The sequence below is a fragment of the Solanum tuberosum genome, unplaced genomic scaffold, assembly GCF_000226075.1.
Source record: "Solanum tuberosum cultivar DM 1-3 516 R44 unplaced genomic scaffold, SolTub_3.0 scf00214, whole genome shotgun sequence".
In the NCBI taxonomy this organism is placed as follows: Eukaryota; Viridiplantae; Streptophyta; class Magnoliopsida; order Solanales; family Solanaceae; genus Solanum; species Solanum tuberosum.
In genome coordinates, this window is record NW_006239139.1 from 1042979 (window position 1) to 1063720 (window position 20742).

The window sequence follows — 20742 nt, forward strand, 5'->3', positions numbered from 1 at the left end:
GGGACATTAAACCTTGACAAACCACACAATGCTTCGTTGTTGATGAAAAATTGACTCGAGAGGTTCTTGAAAGGACCCCCCGATGGTATTTCACCATGCAACTTATTGTCAGAAACATTAAAATACTTGAGGTATTGAAGTTTCTCCAAAGACATGGGAATAGTTCCCGATATATTATTATGAGAAATGTCTAGAAATTCCAAACCTACCATGTTGCTCATTGAGTCAGGTATAGATCCTTGCAACTTGTTGTGTCTCAAAGTAAAGTTCTCTAGATTTAGCAATCCTCCAATTTCTATAGGAATACCATTTGAGAATTGATTCATTGACAGATCAATTAGTGTCGCAGCCTTTAGATTTCCAATTTCTGGAGGTAAAGAACCAACCATGTTGTTTGACGATAAGTCAAGAAGCACTAAATCTTTAAGATTCCCCAAGCTTGTTGGTATATTGGAACTCAATTTATTGGAAGCAAGATATATCAATCTAAGGGAAGTAACGTTCCCAAACAATTAGGAAGAGATCCTGAAAGTTGATTTTGACCCAAGTCAATAGCACCCAAATGATTCAGTTTACATATATGATCTCCAATAAATCCTGTAAGTTTGTTGTACTGAAAATACATACGCTGAAGGTTTCTCAAGTTGTGAGTTGATGTTGGAATCGATCCAATTAAGTTATTATCAGAAAGATCAAGGTCTAATAAGCTGCTTAAGTTTCCAACTTCATTTGGAATCTGGCCGTTAATCTTGCTATCAGTGGCATAAAGCTTTACAAGAGATTTGGAGAAGTTCCCTACGGAGACCGGAAGCATTCCATTTAGAGGGTTGAATGATAGATCAAGAAGTCTTAAATTTCTGCAATTGGTTAAGGAAGTGAGGAAGCTTAAAAATGAATCACTGGTTAAATTATTTTCTGGCAAATTTAGGTTCTGTAGATGAGTCAAATATCCAAGAGAATTGGGAATCAGGCCTGTGAGTTTGTTACCTGAAAGCTCTAGGATAGTAAGCTTTGAGCAATTGGAAATAGAATGAGGAATAGTCCCAACAAGATTGGTCAAGTCACTGATATAAAGCTCTTCAATGTTGGGTAAGGTAGAACCTATGTTTGGTGGGATGGTTCCTGATAGATTATTCAATGAAAGAGCCATTGCTCTCATCCCTGATATATTGAAGATCTCCATTGGAAGTGAACCACTAAAACTATTAAACCCAAGAGCAAGTTCCTCCAACTCAACCAGATTTCTTATCTCTTTGGGTATTTCACCTGTCAACACATGATCAATGAATTTAGCTAGCTAGTTCATTAATACAGATTGCTATATATCACTTTGAATACGTACCAGTAAACCTATTGTTGTTAAGATATAAAACTTGTATCTTGGTTAAGTTGCCAATCTCCCGTGGTAAGGATCCCTTGAGATTGTTCCCCCTTAGTGAAACAAATTGCAATGAGGAGATTTGAATATAGAGATTGGGATAGAGCCGGTAATCTGGTTTACATCCACGGCTAATTCCACCAAATTAACAAGATTTCCGATTTCTTGTGGAATTATACCTGCATTTAATGTGTAATAAAAAAAGATCTGAGGTTATTAGGTACAATACATTACTAGCATTCGTAAAATAAAACATATATACCTGTGAAATGGTTAGATCCGAGATACAATATCTGCAAGTTACTCAATCTTCCAATTTCACTGTGTATTGGTCCATCAAAATCATTTACAGATAGAGACAATATTTGAAGTTGTGAACAATTTGACAAGCTTATAGGCATATGACCATGAAGCTTGTTCATTGATAGATGAAGCTCTTTGAGTATTGGAAGACGATTGCATAAATCATTGGGAAGCTTTCCTGATACGCTATTGTTTGAAAATGCGATGACTTGGATACTAGAAATATTGAAAATTGTGAATGGTATAGAACCTGTAAGCTGATTATGTTCCATGGACAACACATTCAGGTTGTGAAGATTGCCAATCTCTTCTGGAATAGAACCTATGAATTTGTTTCTACCCAAGATTAAAACTCTCAAGTTTTCAAGACTTCCAATTGCTTTTGGGATTTGACCCTCTATTGAATTGAATCTCAGATTCAAAGTTTCAAGTGTGGAAATATTAGAAAATGAACAAGGGATGGAACCAGTGAATCTATTATTTCCAAGATTTAAAACTTCAAGTTTGTGTAAGAACCCAAACCAAGAAGGAACCTCCCCTCTAAAGTTGTTCAAACTTAAATCAAGATACTTAAGCCGACGCAAGTGTGCTATTTCTTGAGGCAAATTTCCATGGAAATTGTTGCTTCTCAAGACAAGAGAAACAAGAAATGTGAGGTTTCCTAAATCACGGGGGATCCTTCCTGTAAGAGCCATGTTGGAAAGATTCAAGGACTTCACTCAAGACAAGAGAAACAAGAAATGTGAGGTTTCCTAAATCACGGGGGATCCTTCCTGTAAGAGCCATGCTGGAAAGATTCAAGGACTTCACTCTGTGATGACGAGAGTCACATGTGATTCCTACCCAATGGCAAACAGAAGTAGTGGGAGACCAACTATCATCCAAGAAATGAAAGGGGTCCGAAATAATTTGAGATTTTAAAGAAAAAAGAGTTAACTGATCCGTAGAAACATTGGCAAGAGTCATGACTGAACTAGGCATAACAAAGTGAAACAACAAGAGTAGTGTTAAAAGAAAAGATCTCAAGGCTTTCTCCATATGTAAAATTATTAGTAGTAGGAAAATGGTATTACTAGCAGACTGTTCTTTTGAATCTTTTTTAAAAGGGGAAAAGGAAAAACATATCAGCATTAATGCAACTAAATTATTGTTTCAATGAAACAAAAAAAATGTGTCTTTTATTGGTTGTTGTGAGTTTGATATCAAGTGTTGAAACCACTCATTTTAAATAAATAGATAAATTTTCCAAGTTATGTGGGGCATAAATTTGACTCATGTCGTCAATATGGTAGACTGATAATAATTGGTGCAATATCATGTTAAACTATTGGTGCTGTATCATGGTAGACGGAAAATTCTTATCTATGTTGTGAAAATTCACAAAATTTCACTTAATTTGTTAAAAGTTTGGTTTATCTATGTCATTGTTGTTAAAGAAAAAGCTCATTAATGCCATTTTTTAACTCCAATTTTGCAAAACCATTTTTTACACCGCAAACAAGGTTTAACACTTTTTAATTGAAGTTTTTGGATCAAATGTACACTTTTTGCTTATTTTTCTTTAAGAACACCAAAAACACATGAAGAACATACTTCCTCTGTCACAATTCATGTGACACATTTCGAATTTCGAGATTCAAACAACTCTATCTTTGACCGTAAATTTTTCATATATCTTTTAAATATTTTGAATTATCAATTAGTGAGACTTATAGTACTTTTAATGTAGTTTATAAATATATAAATTTCATTTTAAAAAAATTGAAGATTTCATGTGCAAATTCTCAGTCAAACTTAAACTGTTTGACTCTTGAAAAGCAAAATGTGTCACATAAATTGGGACAGAGGGAGTAAATAACTTCCAAATTTTCAACATCTTCAATTATTCACGAAATCATCTCAAATTTCGGCGCGCATAGTTTGTTACGTCAGTTCCAAAAGGATAAGTTGGGTTGGAATTGATAAAGTTCCATGGAGTTCATGATTGCACAAAAGGACTAGTTAAAGTAGTGGTTGAGGCGCGTAGAGGCACTTCTACGACGATTGTTGTACATCCACCTTACTGACTCATATATGTTTGAGGCTGGTGAAAGGAAATGCGGATTGATTTCACATAATGGAAAGATGGGACTTAAGAATATCTCTCTCCACTGGGACATATAATGGAAAAGGACCTATCACATAATGGAAAGATGGTATTACTAGTAACATGTGTTTAGGAGACTTTTCTTTTGAAGCTTTTTAAAAAGGGGAAACGGAAAAACATATCAGCAACTAAATTATTGTTTCAATGAAACAAAAAAAATGTGTCTTTTATTGGTTGTTGTGAGTTTGATATCAAGTGTTGAAACCACTCATTTTAAATAAATAGATAAATTTTCCAAGTTATGTGGGGCATAAATTTAACTCATGTCGTTAATATGGTAGACTGATAATAATTGATGCAATATCATGTTAAATTATTGGTGCTGTATCATGGTAGACGGATAAATCTTATCTGTGTTGTGAAAATTCACAAAATTTTACCACACAAGCAAAACTTTCCATTGTTTTTCACTTAATTTGTTAAAAGTTTGGCTCATTTATGTCATTGTTGTTAAAGAAAAAGTTCATCCATGCCATTTTTTAACTCCAATTTTGCAAAATCATTTTTTACACCGCAAACAAGATTTAACACTTTTTAATTAAAGTTTTTGAATCAAATGTACACTTTTTGCTTATTTTTCTTTAAGAACACCAAGAACACATGAAGAACATAAATAACTTCCAAAATTTCAACATCTTCAATTATTCATGAAATCATCTCAAATTTCGGCTACATCATTAATTTCTTTTTTAAAAAACTAAAAATCTAAAATCATTTGTAGAGTTTGAAAAATTCACCCACATTAAAAAAAAATCCAAAAAATGAAAATCAATCCCAAAATTTCAAAATTTTGTTTTGTTTCGTGTTTTTGTACTTGTTTTTTACATTAGATCCTTGTTGCCTAGTGTTTTTTGAGTCTATGTTCAAATTTTCAAATGATTTGAAGTGTGGAGAAAATTCTATCATTAAAGAATGTTGAAATTTTGAATAAATTTCAAGTGGGTCTTGTTGAGTTAGGTTGAATTCGAGCTCAAAAGATATTGAGTTTTGGGGTGTACAAAATCGAACCGAAAACCGAACCAAACCGCAAATCGAGTCAACCCGAAAAAAAACAAACCCGACTAGTGGTTTGGTATTGAAAAAAAAAACCCGACTATATTTGGGTTGGTTTGGTTTTAACTAAAAAAAACCAAACCGAGACCAAACCAACCCGACATTATATATATAATTTTAAAATTTTATTTTATACATAAAAATATTTACTTTGATATAATTTTTAAATATTTCTTATACTTTTTCATAGTTTTTATCTTTTAATATATTATTTCAAGTTTAAAACTTAGAATTCGGAATGGTCCTATAAAGATTATAGTTCATAGATGTTGATAATTATAATAAAACTTAAATCAAAATCAAATTATTTAGTCATGTAACTAATACTTATTAAACTTATTTTAGCATGATTTAGTACTTTCAAATTATGATCATTTTCATTATGACTTGTTAATTTGCAATATTTGTTTTACGCGATTTCATTATTATTACTATTTTTGTTGGATATTTTAGTGTCATTAATCATATCATATTGTGTTATTTTTTTAAGAAATACCTTAGATATTTGTATTTTGGTAGGACTAAAAAATATTTGAAGTACAAGTAAATTATATATTTGTATGAATATTTACCGGAAAAACCCGAAACAACCCCAAAAACTAAAAAAAATATGAAAAAACCCGAGGTTGAAAAGCCCAAGTTTTATTGGTTTGGTTTATAAATTTTAAAATCCGACACAATTGGTTTGGTTTGATATTTGAAAAACCCGAACTAACCCGGCCATGTACACCCCTAAGTTTTGGTATCTAGCTCGGAGGGAAACTACTCTTGAAATTTGAGGCAATTTCGTGAAGAATTGACAAGTTTGAAATTTGGAAATTGTTAATGTTCTTTATGTGTTCTTAAGGAAGTAGAAGCAAAAAATATACCTTTGATCCAGAAACACCAATCAAAAAGTGTTAAACCTTGTTTTGGGGTATCAAAAATGGTTTTGCAAAATCAAAGTTAAAAAAAATGGACAATGACATATATGAGCCAAACTTTTAACAGATGACATAAATGAGTTTTTTCTAAAATTTCGATGACATATTTGAGCCTTTTCCTTTTTTGTATGTTGTTAAATTATCTTTCCTTATTTCTCTCAATAATCTTCTCTTATGTAATATTAAAATGTAACACTAAAGTACGCTATGAACTAAGGGTCTATTATTACAAGGTAAGGGGTAAGGATGCATACATATCGTATTTCTAAGACTTTACTTATAAAAGGACCCTAAAAACCACCGAGAAAAAACAATATAAAGATCGGAAATGATTTCATTTTTTAAGAACCAAATTTAAGGAAAGGACATGATCGGAAATGATTTCATTTTTAAGGGATTTATTGTAAAAAGAAAACAATAAATTGGTGTCTGATGATTTGAACAAATTGGTAAGGGTTATGTGAATAATTATGTGAACAAACTGTAGTACCGATACATAAAAATATTGTAAAAAAATTTGCTGTGTTCTTTATTATGGACGATACATTAGTGTGAATAATTATGTGACAAGTTGTGAAACACTGTAACATTATATATTTGAAATGCTTTTGTTATATGCCTTATTCTGATGAATTTTTTTTGGCAGCTATGTGATAGTGTGCTTCAGTGATGAATGTGGCTGGTGTTTAAAGTCTTCTTGCAGAAAGAAATTCGATGTATTCAAAGTGAGATACTTCAATAGTGAACATACATGTCCGATGCGGGATAGGATACTAACAAAAGTACAAGCAACAATTGGATTTATTAGTGGTGTGACTGCCCCTAAGTTGGTAAATCATAAACGAATTCATACGCCGAAAGATGTAATTGAAGATATTCGAGAATTATATGGGTTGAAATATCATACCAACAAGCATGACGTGCTAAGGAACGTGCACTAGAGATACTAAAGGGTAAACCATTAGATGGATACAAGCAGATGCCGAGATACATAAGGATGCTAAATAAAGTGTATCCAAATTCATATATAAGGATGCAAAAGATGGAAGATAATCAATTCATGTATCTTTTCATAACCCTAAGGCCATTGATGAGAGGGTTCGACTACTGCAGACCTGTAGTTGTAGTGGACGGTGCACATCTTGGCAGGGCTTACAAAGGTACTTTTGTATCAGCTAGCACACTCGATGGTGCAGGTTTGACTGTTGCAATACTGATGTAATTTTGAACTTGTTTTATATGTATAATCAATGTATCTTAATGTAATCGTTATGTATCAATAAGTTAAATGTGTGTTGCTTTGTGATTAGGTTGCATATTGTCGTTGGCATATGGTGTTGTAGACACTGAAAATGACTGTTCGTGGACATGGTTCTTCGAACAATTCAAAAATGCATTTGGCGAGCGTGAAAATATGTGTATTGTATCAGATAGAAATGAAAGTATTATGAAGAGTGTAAGCATTGTGTTCCCAAATGTACCTCATTGTGCATGCATATGGCATCTTTGGAAGAATGTCTGTTCAAACTTCAAAAGAAATAAAAACACACTAACTGATATATTTTACTCAATGGCAAAGGCATACATAAAGGAGGATTTTGATAAATTAATGGCTAAGGTGGTGAAAGTTGATCATAGGGTGAAGGATTACCTTGAGGATGCTGGGTATGAGAAGTGGTCAAGAGTTCATTCAATAGTAAACAGAGGTAGAATGATGACTTCGAACATCGCAGAGTGTATCAATGGTTGCCTTGTTGATGCACGTCGGTTAACTATAATAGACTTCTTGGAGGAAGCTAGACTTCTATTTATTAGTTGAAACTGTAAAAATAGAAAAATAGCGTTATATACAAAGGACACATTGGGCCGAAGATTTGAGGAGGTATTGATTGTAAACGCATCTAAAAGTTCAAAGATGAAGGTATTTATCAATATCCATAACTTTCTGTTTTATGTATCAGAAACTCGGATCATTTCACTATTAAGCATTGCTTTGGAAATGATATAAAAATGGAATATCATGTAATGTATCACTAACTTATTAGTGTTTTCAGGTTGTTCCATCATCTGAATATATTTTCTCAGGTTATGAAGCCGGAAGAAGATACACTGTATGCCTTGAGCGAAAATCATGTACTTGTGGAAGATTTCAACAAGATGAGATACCTTGTGCACACACAATTGCAGTTTTAAAGCACAAGAATGTTAAGGATATGCATCCATATTGCTCTGATTACTACAAGCCTGATGCATTAGCAAAAACCTACGAGGTTGCAATGGTTCCAATGCCGGATAAGGAGGATTGGACAGTTCCAGACTATGTTTTAGATGAAATTGTTTTGCCACCTAGGTATAGAAGGTTGGTTGGACGACCAAGGAAACGAAGAAAGAAAAATGCGGATAAGAAGATAACAGTGAGCAAGAATTCTTGTGGGCAATGTGGACAAGAAGGTCACAACAGGAAAACTTGTACTTTCTTCCCGAAAGATAAGTGAAATAATATTTTTAACTTGCAGTTACTTTTAAATTGTACTTTCTTCCCAACAAGACATTTGTGTTCATGCTCAATAAATTGCACTTACATATATTTTTCACTTTAGTATTTGGATTAAATAAAGTGTATTGTTTACACAATTTATTTTGTTGTTCAAACTAAATAATTTGTTGAGAATTTTGTGTCAATCTTACATTGAATATAAATTTATTCTTATACTGTTGAATAAATAAATAAATCTGAATGTATAAACTTTGAAAAAGGAGATGAGCAATCCACTATAAATATGAGAGTACAAAATATAGAGAGAAACAACCTCAACCAATTTACTCGGAATACAAGGAGGTACACAAAATACTCCTCCATAAGTTAGAAGGAACAAACCTATATTTATAGAGTCCTAAAACCTTTCCTACAAGAAAAAGACTAGTTAAAATATTAAAGCATTTTCCTAAAAGGGAAACCTATTTATGGTAAGAAATCAGGGCAGATAAACCCCAACAAAGTTCAGGTTCTAAGGATTGCCGATCCTTTCTGGAATGTTTCCTTGAAGTAAATTGGCTGATATTTCTAAAGTCTCCAACCTTGAGGCATTCGAGAGTGACGGAGGAATGGAACCAGTGAAACTATTATTTTCAAGATTTAGAACTTGAAGTTGGTATAAATACCCAAGCCAAGAAGGAATTTCCCCTCTAAAGTTGTTGAAGCTTAAATCAAGAAACTTTAGCCGACGCAAGCGTGCCATTTCTTGAGGCAAATTTCCATGCAAATTGTTGCCACTCAAGTCAAGAGAAATAAGAAATGTGAGGTTTCCAACATCACGGGGAATCTTCCCTGTAAGAACCATGTTGGAAAGATTCAAGGACTTCACTCCCTAGTGACGAGAGCTACAAGTGACTCCTACCCAATGGCAAATCGAAGTAGTGGGAGACCAACTTTCATCCAAATTGTGAAAGGGGTCCGAAATGATTTGAGATTTTAAAGAAAGAAGAGATAATTGATCAGTGGTAATATTGGTTTGGGTCACGGCTGAACTAATCATAACATTGTGAAGCAACAAGAGAACAGAGATGATTGTTTTCTCCATAATTTCATAAATTAGTAGGAAAATGGTATGGCTATTAGTAACTTATTTTGAAACTTATATAGTGAATTTTTTTTTTTTGGAGACTTTTCTTTTAAATCATTTTTAGGATTAACTTTTCTTCACCAACAAGGGTTGTGAAGTGGTTAGTACTCCATTCTTAACCAGAGGTTTTGGGTTTGAGTCTCCCTAGTACGAAGTTGCCTTTGTTACGGAGTGCTTGCCCCCCTCTCCCCCAACGTGGAACTTCCTGGGATGAATTTGGAGCGGCTCTAATGTCGGTACCGAACACTGGGTAGAAAACCAAAAACAATAAAAACCTTTCTTCATTTATGTGGGCCCAAGGTCTTGACCAATTGTAACTGTCACGCCCCGAGCCTACACCCTGGGCGGGACCGGCACTCGGAGACCATTGCTGGCCCCAAGCGAACCCTTGGCCTGGCTTTCTTAACTCAGCGGAAACCTACTCAACAGAATAACTCAATGCCATGCAAAGACATAAACAACTTAAATGATACACATCTGGCCAAAAAGGCAACTCGAGTCTCAAAATAGAATATTTACATATATACATAGATAAAAGACTCAAAACTAACTGACTGACTGTCTATGAAGCCTCTAACATACTGAGATGGATGTTGGGACAGACTCCGCAACATCCTAATAACACAAAACATAAAAGATCAAAATATTTGAGTCCTCCGGAAAGCAAGGAGGCTCACCACTGACTCTGGAGTGCTCAACTGGATCAACGGCGTGCTGAATGCTGATCCTGGGTACCTGCGTCTGCATCATAAAACGATGCAGGCCAACTGGCATCAGTACATGGAATGTACGAGTATGCGAGCTGGAAAGCTAAACCACAACTTAAGCTTGAAAAGAGTACAAGAGAACACTTACCTTGGCTCTATTCAACTCATGAATAACTGAACTCAATATATAAAGCAATAAGACACATGCGATATATAAAGCTTGTAAAACTCTTAAAACATGACGTAAAAATCATATTTATAATATCATGAAAAGATCATGCTTCTGTGGTGATACAACGTTTTACCTCACGTTGCCCAAGGACCATCCTATACCTTGCCATCGATATAGGACCTTACTTTAACTTTTGCTTAGTGGATCCACTAGCCTAATCTTACGTGATCATCTAAAAAGAATGATACGTCAAGTCCCATGTTGGCGCATGGTTCTTATGGAGAGTTGAGTTTAATATGAACTCGCGTCCCCAAATCGGTGCTCGATACTACTTCTAAAATACTTTAGCTCATAAGTGTTTTAAACACATCTTTCTTTAGTTGAGATAATTACTCAAAACTTAGCCCGAAGGCACTTGAAAACTCTTTCTAAATAGAACAAGTCAAAACCACATTTTTTTTTAATATGATCATTGATGACTCGGGATATTCATACTGCTTAAACATTGATGGTATATCTAGAGACCATACTGTTTCAACATTGATGACATACTCGATTTGTCATATCTAATCATATTTTAGAAACTCTTTTGAAAAACTCATCTTTTCTTTTTAAAAGAGATAGTGCTCAAAACTCTTTTGGAAATCTCAGTTTCCTCTCGTCTTAAATGTGAAAACATTTATAAACTTCCTTCGGAAATACTTAGTTCCCTAATTACTTTTGAGAAATGAACTCAACTCTTGACTCTTGACTTAACTCGATACTCTTTACTCGACTTGAAACTTATATACTTAACTTGGAACTTGAGCCTTAGAATGAAGTTAAAATGTTCAATGAAGACTCTTGAAAAGCTTTAAAGACTTGCTTGGACTTACTTAACTTCTAAGCTTGACTTCACTTGAATCGGAAACTAACTTCACTTGACTTGGAAACTAACTTCACTTGAATTGAATTATGGATTCAAGGACTTGATTGGTGTTTGGAAGGACCTCATGATGTTTAGGAATGATTTAGGAATGATCTGGAACAGCCAAACCTAAGAAAATCTTCGAACATAAATTCTGAAAACAGTGGAGTCCGCGTTCTGTCCGCGACGCAGAGAAGATTTTGTTTACAGAGGGAACAAGTCCGCGACGCGGACATGCTCCTCGCAAGCTGCCCGACTTTCTCCTTCACGTTACCAACTCTAAACCCTCTAACCTCAAAGATTCCAGCCCCCAATCACTTAGAAACATAAAATCCCTCAACATTCAATAGATTTCAACTCAAAAACACAACTCAATCATGTCCCACCACCAACAATAATTCCAACAACAACAACTAACAACTTTAACAACATAACCAATCCTTTCTTAATAAATAGAAGGGGCTAGGTGTGTGGGGGGGAAGGATCACCCAACACTAAAAGCTCACATACCTTAATAGGGATCACCCCCGACGAAAATCCACGATGATCTTGTTGGAAACTTGTTGATCGCCTCAATTTTTCTCTTCTTCTTCTCCTTCTTCTCTTCTTCACTCTCAAGCCCTAGCTTTTACTTTCTTAAATGGGACAAAATGATCTAAAGATCAGCCCTATACAACAATATAATCCCAAAAAAATTGGCTAGGGAAAAGACTAAAATGCCCTTAATTTACCGGACGGATTCCCTGCCAACTGCCCAACTTTCAATGGCCATAACTCGCTCATACGAACTCGGAATTGAGCAAACTCAGCGGCGTTGGAAAGACCATTCCACAAGCTTCGCAACCATAACTGGAAATACTCCTAAATCATCCTGAGCTAGGATTTACGACTTCTCAAAGTTGGCCAAAATTCACTGATTTCCATACTTAGCAAAATTTCCAAAACTTTAAAATTCTTTCCAAAAAATGAAAATTTCCAATTCTAAGCCTCTTCAATTATTTCACATTGCCGGATGTTACAGTAACAAACCAAATCAACAAGTCTTGCAAACCATGATGGTGGTGTAAACATGTTTTACACAAATTCATGGGAAAAAGAAGTAAAATTGTCAATTAGAATATAACAGTGAACCTTGACTAATCTTTTGACGTCCATAATTCAGCACATATCAGTGACAGAGAGTTGCGTGTGATTTCATCTTATGATTTCAAACCGTGGGATGAAATCCCAAATTCTCCAAAAAGCTTGATTTGAGAATTTCATATCATGATTTCATATTTTTTAAATACAAACATCGACCCACAAGTTTATATTTTGTAAAAAGAAAATCCACCATTTTATATCCACATATTTTTTTGTGAGAATACCAAAGGAGCGATAAAATATTCACGAAATATAAGCATGATGATATGATTATTAATAATATTGACCAACAAGCGGCTCAATAAATATAGTAAACTACAAGTTTATAGCTCTTGCTCAGTTTATTTTTTTAAGAACTAAAATTCGATCAATAAATATTGTATTTTTTTTAGAATAACTTTGTGATAATCTATTATACTTTTGTTCTGAACTTTTGCTTATTTGGTAAGATGGTATAAAGAATTGAGACAATTTTGATAGTTTTTAATTACAGCTTATAAAGCTATTGTATTTATGAGCAAAAATACAACTTAAAAGATCCAAATTGCATGTCGAAACAAAAACTTCAACTGCATCTCATATGACTTCATATCATATGATTATATCATCTCACATGGCTAAACGAACCCTTAAATTTCAGTCGAACCAATGAATATCCTTCAACTGCTCTAAACATAATTGTGTATTTTGCTTGTGTGGGTAAGTCAAGAATTCAACTTCTTGACATTCTCTTGGTGTGTGTCTCACACAATTGAAAATGAGAATGCAATAGTCCATCAATTGTCTCACAAAATAACACCTGGAAACATTAAGTCAATAAGAATTGATGGTGTATGTACCACAAATTATAGTAAATTATAGTTGAAAATAAAATGAATAGTATCTCGCTCTCTTTATGGAGATTTAAACCCACTGCGACATAAACTACACCGATCCAACAGTATAACTCTTGACTTTCTCCCTCCATGATACAATAACATAACAACGTCATATAATTCAAACTCCAGATTAGTTGAAGAGTCCAAAACTCCACAAAAGAACGTACACCTTCCTTCAATATAAAATTAATCTCTTTTGTATAGTGAATTAGTTGAAGAGTTAGAATATTCTTCTTTGTCTCAACTCTCTCCTTCAGTACTCTAACCTCAACCTCAACGTACAAACACATTATACTACTTCTCATCTTTGTCCTAAATACAATGTAGGACCTCCACTATTTTACAGGTGAAGAATTCTTTCTTGCAATACATAGGAAGAATGTGGGTAAATGAATAGAGGAAATTATGCCTTAAAAGTTACATGAGTAAATTATGGGTGAAATAATGTGTTAGCGATTACAATGGTTTTAAGGCAAATAAAGACCACATTATGCTACAAAAAACATTGGAAATTTGAAGCATCAAAAGATACTTAACTATGCAGCACTTCTTTACCCCTCAATATCAAACACTTCAATTGTATGATAATGAAGCCTACTTGTTTGAATGCTTTCGATATCATTTCTCTACTCCTAGTTTTGATCTCTCTATCTTGTTCCAGAAAGATAAGAGCCGTATAGGTCGATTTAAGTTAACAGAGTTTTGGAAAACATAGTTTGTTATTTGCCTTTCTCAATTATATTAAATAGGTGTTTACTCTACTTTGAGACATCATAAAAGAAGATACACATCTTAGATTTATTTGTTGATAATCAGGCTATCCTCGGATTCTTCCTTATTGATATTAATGAGGTGGGCGGGAAGGATAGTGTCTAATATGGATACATATATTTCCCTTGTACCTGACCTTTCTGAGTTGACACTCACAAGTGAACAAAGAGGTGGATCATCTATGTCATCTCAATATTCATTTTGTCAGGTACCTGAATCAAACGATTTTGAGGAATTTGCTTTTAACATTCATTCTACTGGACCAAAACGAGGACTTTCCGTGCTAGTTGTCAGTTTGATATCCAAGTGTTGAAACCACTCATTTTAGATTAGATAAATTTTCCAAGTTATGTGCGGCATGAATATGACTGATGTCGTCAATGCAATTATTAATAACAGCCCTCGAAGACTTGAGCAAGTGTGGAAGGGAAATTGTGAGATTTATTGAAACCAACCAGTATTCCAAAACAGAATCATGCACAAATCAAGTGTGCTAAAATAAAAACCAAAAAAAAAACAATCCTTACATGAATCCAACAATTTAGTAAACATTTGCAACAAATAAGTGATTCCGAGAACGTTGATCAGCATGCAAGAAGTTGAATCTTGATCTTTTGTAGCATCCCTACAACATCTTTCATGTTTGTCCTTCTTGCCGGAGATTCAGCACAACAATCTAATGCCACTTTCATGATTGAAGACACAACATCTAGCTCCTTCTGTAAGCGATTATCCATTGATGTTACCAAGTTGGCATCTACAACATCCATTACTGCCTCTGGGAATGAATAACTAACCCATTGCTTCAAGCTAAGATCTCCCTCAAACTCATTAGGCTTTCTCCTAGTAAACATCTCCAACAACATGATCCCGTAACTATAGACATCACATTTTATAGACACCAATCCATCCAGTCCGTACTCTATAAACAAACAATTAGTTTGAAGATTTAACATAATTTCTTGGTGAAAAAGAAAAAGAAAGGAAAAATCAGCAAAACAAAGAGACGTACCTGGTGCAATATAACCCAATGTTGCTAAGGTTTTAGTATATAAATCACTCTCATCTTCACCAAGCAGTTTTGAAATACCAAAGTCGCTTAGGTGGGCAACCATATCCTCATCCAGCAAGACGTTACTAGGCTTCAGATCACAATGAATCACAGGTAACGAGCACCCATGATGGAGATATTCCAATGCACATGCCACATCTATCATAATGCTTAGTCTCTGCCTGATGTCTAGGAAGTAGTTGTGCGAATACAAATATTTGTCAAGACTTCCATTAGGCATATACTCGAGCACTAAAGCCTTAAAATCAAGGTTGGAACAACTAGTGATGACTTTCACAAGATTCCTATGGCAAAGGCTGCGCAAAACTTCACATTCTATATCAAAACTCTTGAATGCCGCTTCCAGTTGCAGATTGAACACTTTAACTGCAATGGCAGTCCCACTTGCAATATGAGTTCCACTTCTGAGAATGCCTTTGTAGACAGAGCCAAAACTTCCAGAACCAATCAGATTACTCTCGCTAAGAGAATCAGTTGCTTGGAGCAGTTCATAGTATGAAATTCTTTCTGTTGTTGCCATAGACAATGAATCAGCTTGTTGAGGAGCTCTTTTACCTCTTCTATACCTTATCCACAGGAACACAAAGGCGATAGGAACCAATACAATTGCTATTCCTAGCAAAAGAAATAGAACTAGCAATTTTTTCCTATTTGATCTTTGCGTTGATGAAGTGGGGCATGGCGGGACATTAAACCTTGACAAACCACACAATGCTTCGTTGTTGATGAAAAATTGACTCGAGAGGTTCTTGAAAGGACCCCCGAGGGTATTTCACCATGCAACTTATTGTCAGAAACATTAAAATACTTGAGATATTGAAGTTTCTGCAAAGACATGGGAATAGTTCCCGATATATTATTATGAGAAATGTCTAGAAATTCCAAACCTACCATGTTGCTCATTGAGTCGGGTATAGATCCTTGTAACTTGTTGTGTCTCAAAGAAAGGTGCACCAGATTTTGTAATCCTCCAATTTCTCTAGGAATTCCATTTGAGAATTGATTCATCGATAGGTCTATCTGGTTCGCAGCCTTTTGATTTCCAATTTCTGGAGGTAAAGAGCCAACCATATTGTTTGATGATAAGTCAAGAACCATTAGATCTTTAAGATTTCCTAAGCTTGTTGGTAAATTGGAACTCAATTTATTGGAATCCATATATATCTCTCTAAGGGAAGTAACGTTCCCTAAACAATTAGGAAGTGCAGCTGAAAGTTGATTTTGACCCAAGGAAATAACACCCACATGTTGCAATTTACAAAGATTATCTCCAATAAATCCTGTAAGTTTGTTGATGTTCAAGTACAAGCGTTGAAGGTTTCTCAAGTTCTGAATTGATGTAGGAATTGATCCAATCAAGTTATTATTAGAAAGATCAAGGTCTATTAAATTGGTTAAGTTTCCAACTTCATTTGGAATCTGGCCGTTAATCTTACAAGTAATGGCATAAAATTGTATAAGAGATATGGAGAAGTTCCCTACGGAGACCGGAAACATGCCATTTAGAGGGTTGAAAGATAGAGAAAGAAATCTTAAATTTCTGCAATTGGTTAAGGAAGTCAGGAAGCTTAAAATTGAATCACTGCTTAAATTGTTTATCCCCAAGTTTAGGAAGTGTAGATGAGTCAAATATCCAAGAGAATTGGGTATTAAGCCTGTGAGTTTGTTTCGTGAAAGATCTAGATCAGTAAGCTTTGAACAATTGGAGATAGAATGAGGAATAGTCCCAAAAAGATTGGTTAAGCTATTCAGATAAAGCTGTTCAATGTTAGGTAAGGTTGAACCTATTTTTGATGGTAGAGTTCCTGATAGATTATTGAATGAAAGAGTATATAGCTCTTCAATGTTGGGTAAGGTAGAACTTATGTTTAGTGGGAGGGTTCCTGATAGATTATTGGCTGAAAGATCAATTATTGTCAGTCGTGATATGTTGAAGATCTCCAGTGGAAGTGAACCACTAAAACTATTAAACTCAAGATTAAGTACCTCCAAGTCAACGAGATTTCTTATCTCTTTGGGTATTTCACCTGTCAACACATGAATACTAGTGAATTTAGTTCAATACAGTGTAAGTTATACTTTTGGTTATCACTTTGAATACGTACCAGTGAACCTATTTTCGGGAAGATATAAAACTTGCATCTTGGTCAAGTTAGCAATCTCCCGTGGTAAGGATCCCTTGAGATTGTTCCCCCTTAGTGAAACAAGTTGCAACGATGAGATATTGAATATGGAGACCGGGATAGAGCCGGTAATCTGGTTTTTCTCCATTGTTAACTCCACCAAATTAACAAGATTTCCGATTTCTTGTGGAATTATCCCTGCATTTAATGTGTTAATAAAAACTATCTGAGGTAATTAGATACAATAGTACTAGCTGTCATAAGATAAAACATACCTGTGAAATGGTTGGATCCAAGATACAATCCTTGCAAGTTACTCAATCTTCCAATTTCACTATGTATTCGCCCATCAAAATTATTTTGGGATAGAGACAATATTTGAAGTTGTGAACAATTTGACAAGCTAGCTTGTAGGCATATGACTATGAAGCATGTTTATTGATAGATCAAGCTCTTTGAGTATTGGGAGACCATTGCATAAACCATTCGGAAGATTCCCTGATAAGCTATTGTTTGTAAATCCAATGGCTTCGATTCTAGAGATATTGAAAATTGTGAGTGGTATAGAACCCGTAAGCTGATTATGTTGTATGGACAAGTAGTTCATGTAGTGAAGGTTGCCAATCTCTTCCGGAATAGAACCTATGAATTTGTTTCCATCCAAGTTTAAAACTCTCAAGTTTTCAAGACTTCCAATCACTTTTGGGATTTGACCCTCTATTGAATTGAATCTCAGATTCAAAGTTTCAAGTGTGGAAATATTAGAAATGGAACAAGGGATTGAACCAGTGAAACTATTATTTCCAAGATTTAAAACTTGAAGTTGGTGTAAAAACCCAAACCAAGAAGGAACCTCCCCTCTAAAGTTGTTCAAACTTAAATCAAGAAACTTAAGCCGACGCAAGTGTGCTATTTCTTTAGGCAAATTTCCATGCAAATTGTTGCTTCTCAAGTCCAGAGAAACAAGAAATGTGAAGTTTCCAAAATCACGGGGGATCCTTCCTGTAAGAGCCATGTTGGAAAGATTCAAGGACTTCACTCGCTGGTAACGAGAGTCACATGTGATACCTATCCAATGGCAAACAGAAGTAGTGGGAGACCAACTATCATCTAAGAAGTGAAAGGGGTCTGAAATGATTTGAGATTTTAAAGAAAGAAGAGTTGATTGATCAGTGGTAATGTTAGTTTGGGTCATGGCTGAACTAGCCATAACATACTGAAGCAACAAGAGAAAAGAGGTTAATATTTTCTCCATAATTGCATAAGTTAGTAAGAAAATTGAATGGCTAGTAACCTATGGTTTTGAGACTTTAAATAGTGATAATTTTATTGTTCCCCAATTTAATTTATTTTCCAGTTTAATTATGTAGGGCCTAAGGACTTGACCAATTGAAACAAAACCAAATATTACAAACTGTGATTGTGGTGTTAACATGTTTTACACAAATTCATGGGAAACCATGTTAACACCACAATCACAGTTTGCAAGATTTGGTTAACACAAACTGTAATTGTGGTGTTAACACAATTTTACACAAATAATTAAAATTGTCGATAAAAATATAACACTGAATCTTGACTTAGTTTCTGACGTCCGTAATTCCACGCATATCAAAGACATAATTTTAATTGGTTTTAAATTCTAGGCTAGTGACATCTGGTGTTGATTATGACCGGTTTCTATCGTTAGTGAATTTTTAAATATAAATATTGAATTTGGACTAAATCCGTGGGAACGCATACTAAAGTCTGGACACAAATGTGTGTTTTGCCTGTGTGGGCAAGTGAAGAATTCAACTTCTTGACATTCTCATGGTATGTGTCTCACATTATTGAAAATGAGAATGCAATAGTCACAATATCCAATATTAATTGATATATAGTGTTAGGTTTTGAAAGATGATTTGGGAAATAAGTAACTAATGGAGAGGGTAAAATATATATTTATTTGCCTTGGTTAGGAAGCTTCTCAAGAGTTTCATCGAGAATTTGTTTTTCACTATGCAGTGAGTTGATCATTGATTCACGGTGGAAAACTAGTAGTGTTTAGTCTTGAACTGCATCGGAAAGGGCTAGCTTGGCTAGTTGACTATTCCACATCGTGAACTGCATCGAAAAGGGCATACACTCTCTGTTTTTATGGGTTGTTTCGTGGTATTTGACATTTCCAAGTTGTCCCTCACAAGCAAACAAAGAGGTGAATCATTTGATCTTGAAATAGGTCATCTCATGCTATCTCGATCTTTTTATCTATTCAAAAATCATATGTTTTAAGGATTTTACTTTTCACGTTCATTCTATACAACCAAAATGAGGCCTTTCCTTGCTATTTTGAATAAAAACATCACCAACTACCCTCAATTCTAAGTATAAAATAACCCAATAAAATATAAAAGAATTTATAACTACAAAATGCCTACTATAAATTTCCAGTGAAAATGTCTACTTTGATTGCGATCCACCAATTTGCAACATTGACTGAAAAATGTGACAAGTAAAGTGGTCAATATAGAGTATCTCTTTCCGCAGATTAATTGAACTCCCTTTGTCTCATTTTAACTATTGTTTTAGCTTTTTTTGCGCCCATTAAGTAAAAACAGATATTTCCTTTGTTTTCTTCTGCATTTTGAGTTCTCGGGACGCGATGGGACAAGAACAAGTTATTTTTCAATTGCAGGAGCTGAAAAGTGGTTATTTGTTGAATTTTAGCGAATGATTTTCCCTTTGTTGTTTCAAGCACTCACTCAGGTATGAAACTCAACGAATTTCTGCAAATTGTTAACTCTAAAGTGTTTGCATGAGTGATTATTTTCTTAATGCATAATTCTGATTGTTGGTTTAAAATAGAGGATTTTCTCTTGTTCTGCCGCAATTACATTTTGATTTGAATCACTGGAAGGAGCACTCATGATGTAGATATTCCAACGCACGTTCCTCATCCATCATAATGCTTAGTCTCTGCATGATGTCTAAGAAGTAGTTGTGTGAATACAGCCACTTATCGAGGCTCCCATTAGGCACGCATGTACTCAAGTACTAAAGCCTTAAAATCAAGGTTGGAACATCTAGTGATGCTTCATTGTCGATGAAAAACTGACTTGTGAGGTTCTTGAAAGGGCCCCGAGGGTATTTCACCGTGCAACTTGTTGATAGAAACATTGAATTCTTTTACTGTATTTTTTTCCTTCGAATTTACCACTAGACTGCGTGTCTAGTGGTCTTTTATTAATAATAAATTAAAAATCCTTCATTGGGACAAGTACAACAAGGAAGGGGGATTAGACTTTACCTTACCAATCTTAATGAGGTTAAGAACTATTTTTAACAACCATGAAGAAAATAAGAGCTAGAGAGAATTAGATGTTCTATGACCATTGTAGAGTTTATTAATATTACATACGAGGATGCTTCAGTAATGCAAAATTATAAAAGTCAAGAAGAAAGTAAAGTCATCAACCTCAAACTTCCTTCTACAAATGGATGACCTAAACAAGACAAATTAGTTTTCTAAAGTAACCTGGAGTAATTTTCTCTTGTCTTCTT

The 20742-nt window shown here is 34.5% G+C and overlaps 5 protein-coding genes across 5 annotated transcripts in view; 1 reads left to right on the forward strand and 4 right to left on the reverse strand.

Annotated features, from left to right (window-relative positions):
- LOC102597339 (probable LRR receptor-like serine/threonine-protein kinase At3g47570) overlaps window positions 1–389 on the reverse strand; it is a 2171-nt gene extending 1782 nt beyond the window's left edge. The window contains exon 1 of the mRNA XM_006356069.2: window positions 23–389. Coding sequence (XP_006356131.2) covers window positions 23–389 — 367 coding nt within the window. The remainder of the gene's footprint in view (window positions 1–22) is intronic.
- The window catches only part of LOC107062257 (putative receptor-like protein kinase At3g47110), a 2117-nt gene extending 595 nt beyond the window's left edge, over window positions 1–1522 (reverse strand). The window contains exons 1-2 of the mRNA XM_015312674.1: window positions 1343–1522; window positions 13–1266 (exon numbers count right to left, since the gene is read on the reverse strand). Coding sequence (XP_015168160.1) covers window positions 482–1183 — 702 coding nt within the window. The 5' untranslated portion in view covers window positions 1184–1266; window positions 1343–1522 and the 3' untranslated portion in view covers window positions 13–481. The remainder of the gene's footprint in view (window positions 1–12; window positions 1267–1342) is intronic.
- Window positions 1523–1611: 89 nt separating this feature from the next.
- Window positions 1612–2376, reverse strand: LOC107062269 (leucine-rich repeat receptor-like protein kinase PXL2). The gene has a single exon (XM_015312691.1). It carries the CDS (start codon window positions 2374–2376, stop codon window positions 1612–1614), a length of 765 nt encoding a protein of 254 aa, XP_015168177.1.
- A 4469-nt stretch (window positions 2377–6845) lies between these two features.
- LOC107062270 (uncharacterized) lies at window positions 6846–8298 on the forward strand. The gene is made up of 3 exons (XM_015312692.1): window positions 6846–6999; window positions 7114–7509; window positions 7889–8298. Exons 1-3 carry the CDS (start codon window positions 6846–6848, stop codon window positions 8296–8298), a joined length of 960 nt encoding a protein of 319 aa, XP_015168178.1.
- Window positions 8299–14588: 6290 nt separating this feature from the next.
- Window positions 14589–17218, reverse strand: LOC102597664 (probable LRR receptor-like serine/threonine-protein kinase At3g47570). Its single transcript, XM_015312693.1, has 4 exons — window positions 17182–17218; window positions 15772–17103; window positions 15017–15691; window positions 14589–14926 (listed from the first exon to the last, which is right to left on the reverse strand). Exons 1-4 carry the CDS (start codon window positions 17216–17218, stop codon window positions 14589–14591), a joined length of 2382 nt encoding a protein of 793 aa, XP_015168179.1.
- Between the last annotated feature and the right edge of the window lie 3524 nt (window positions 17219–20742).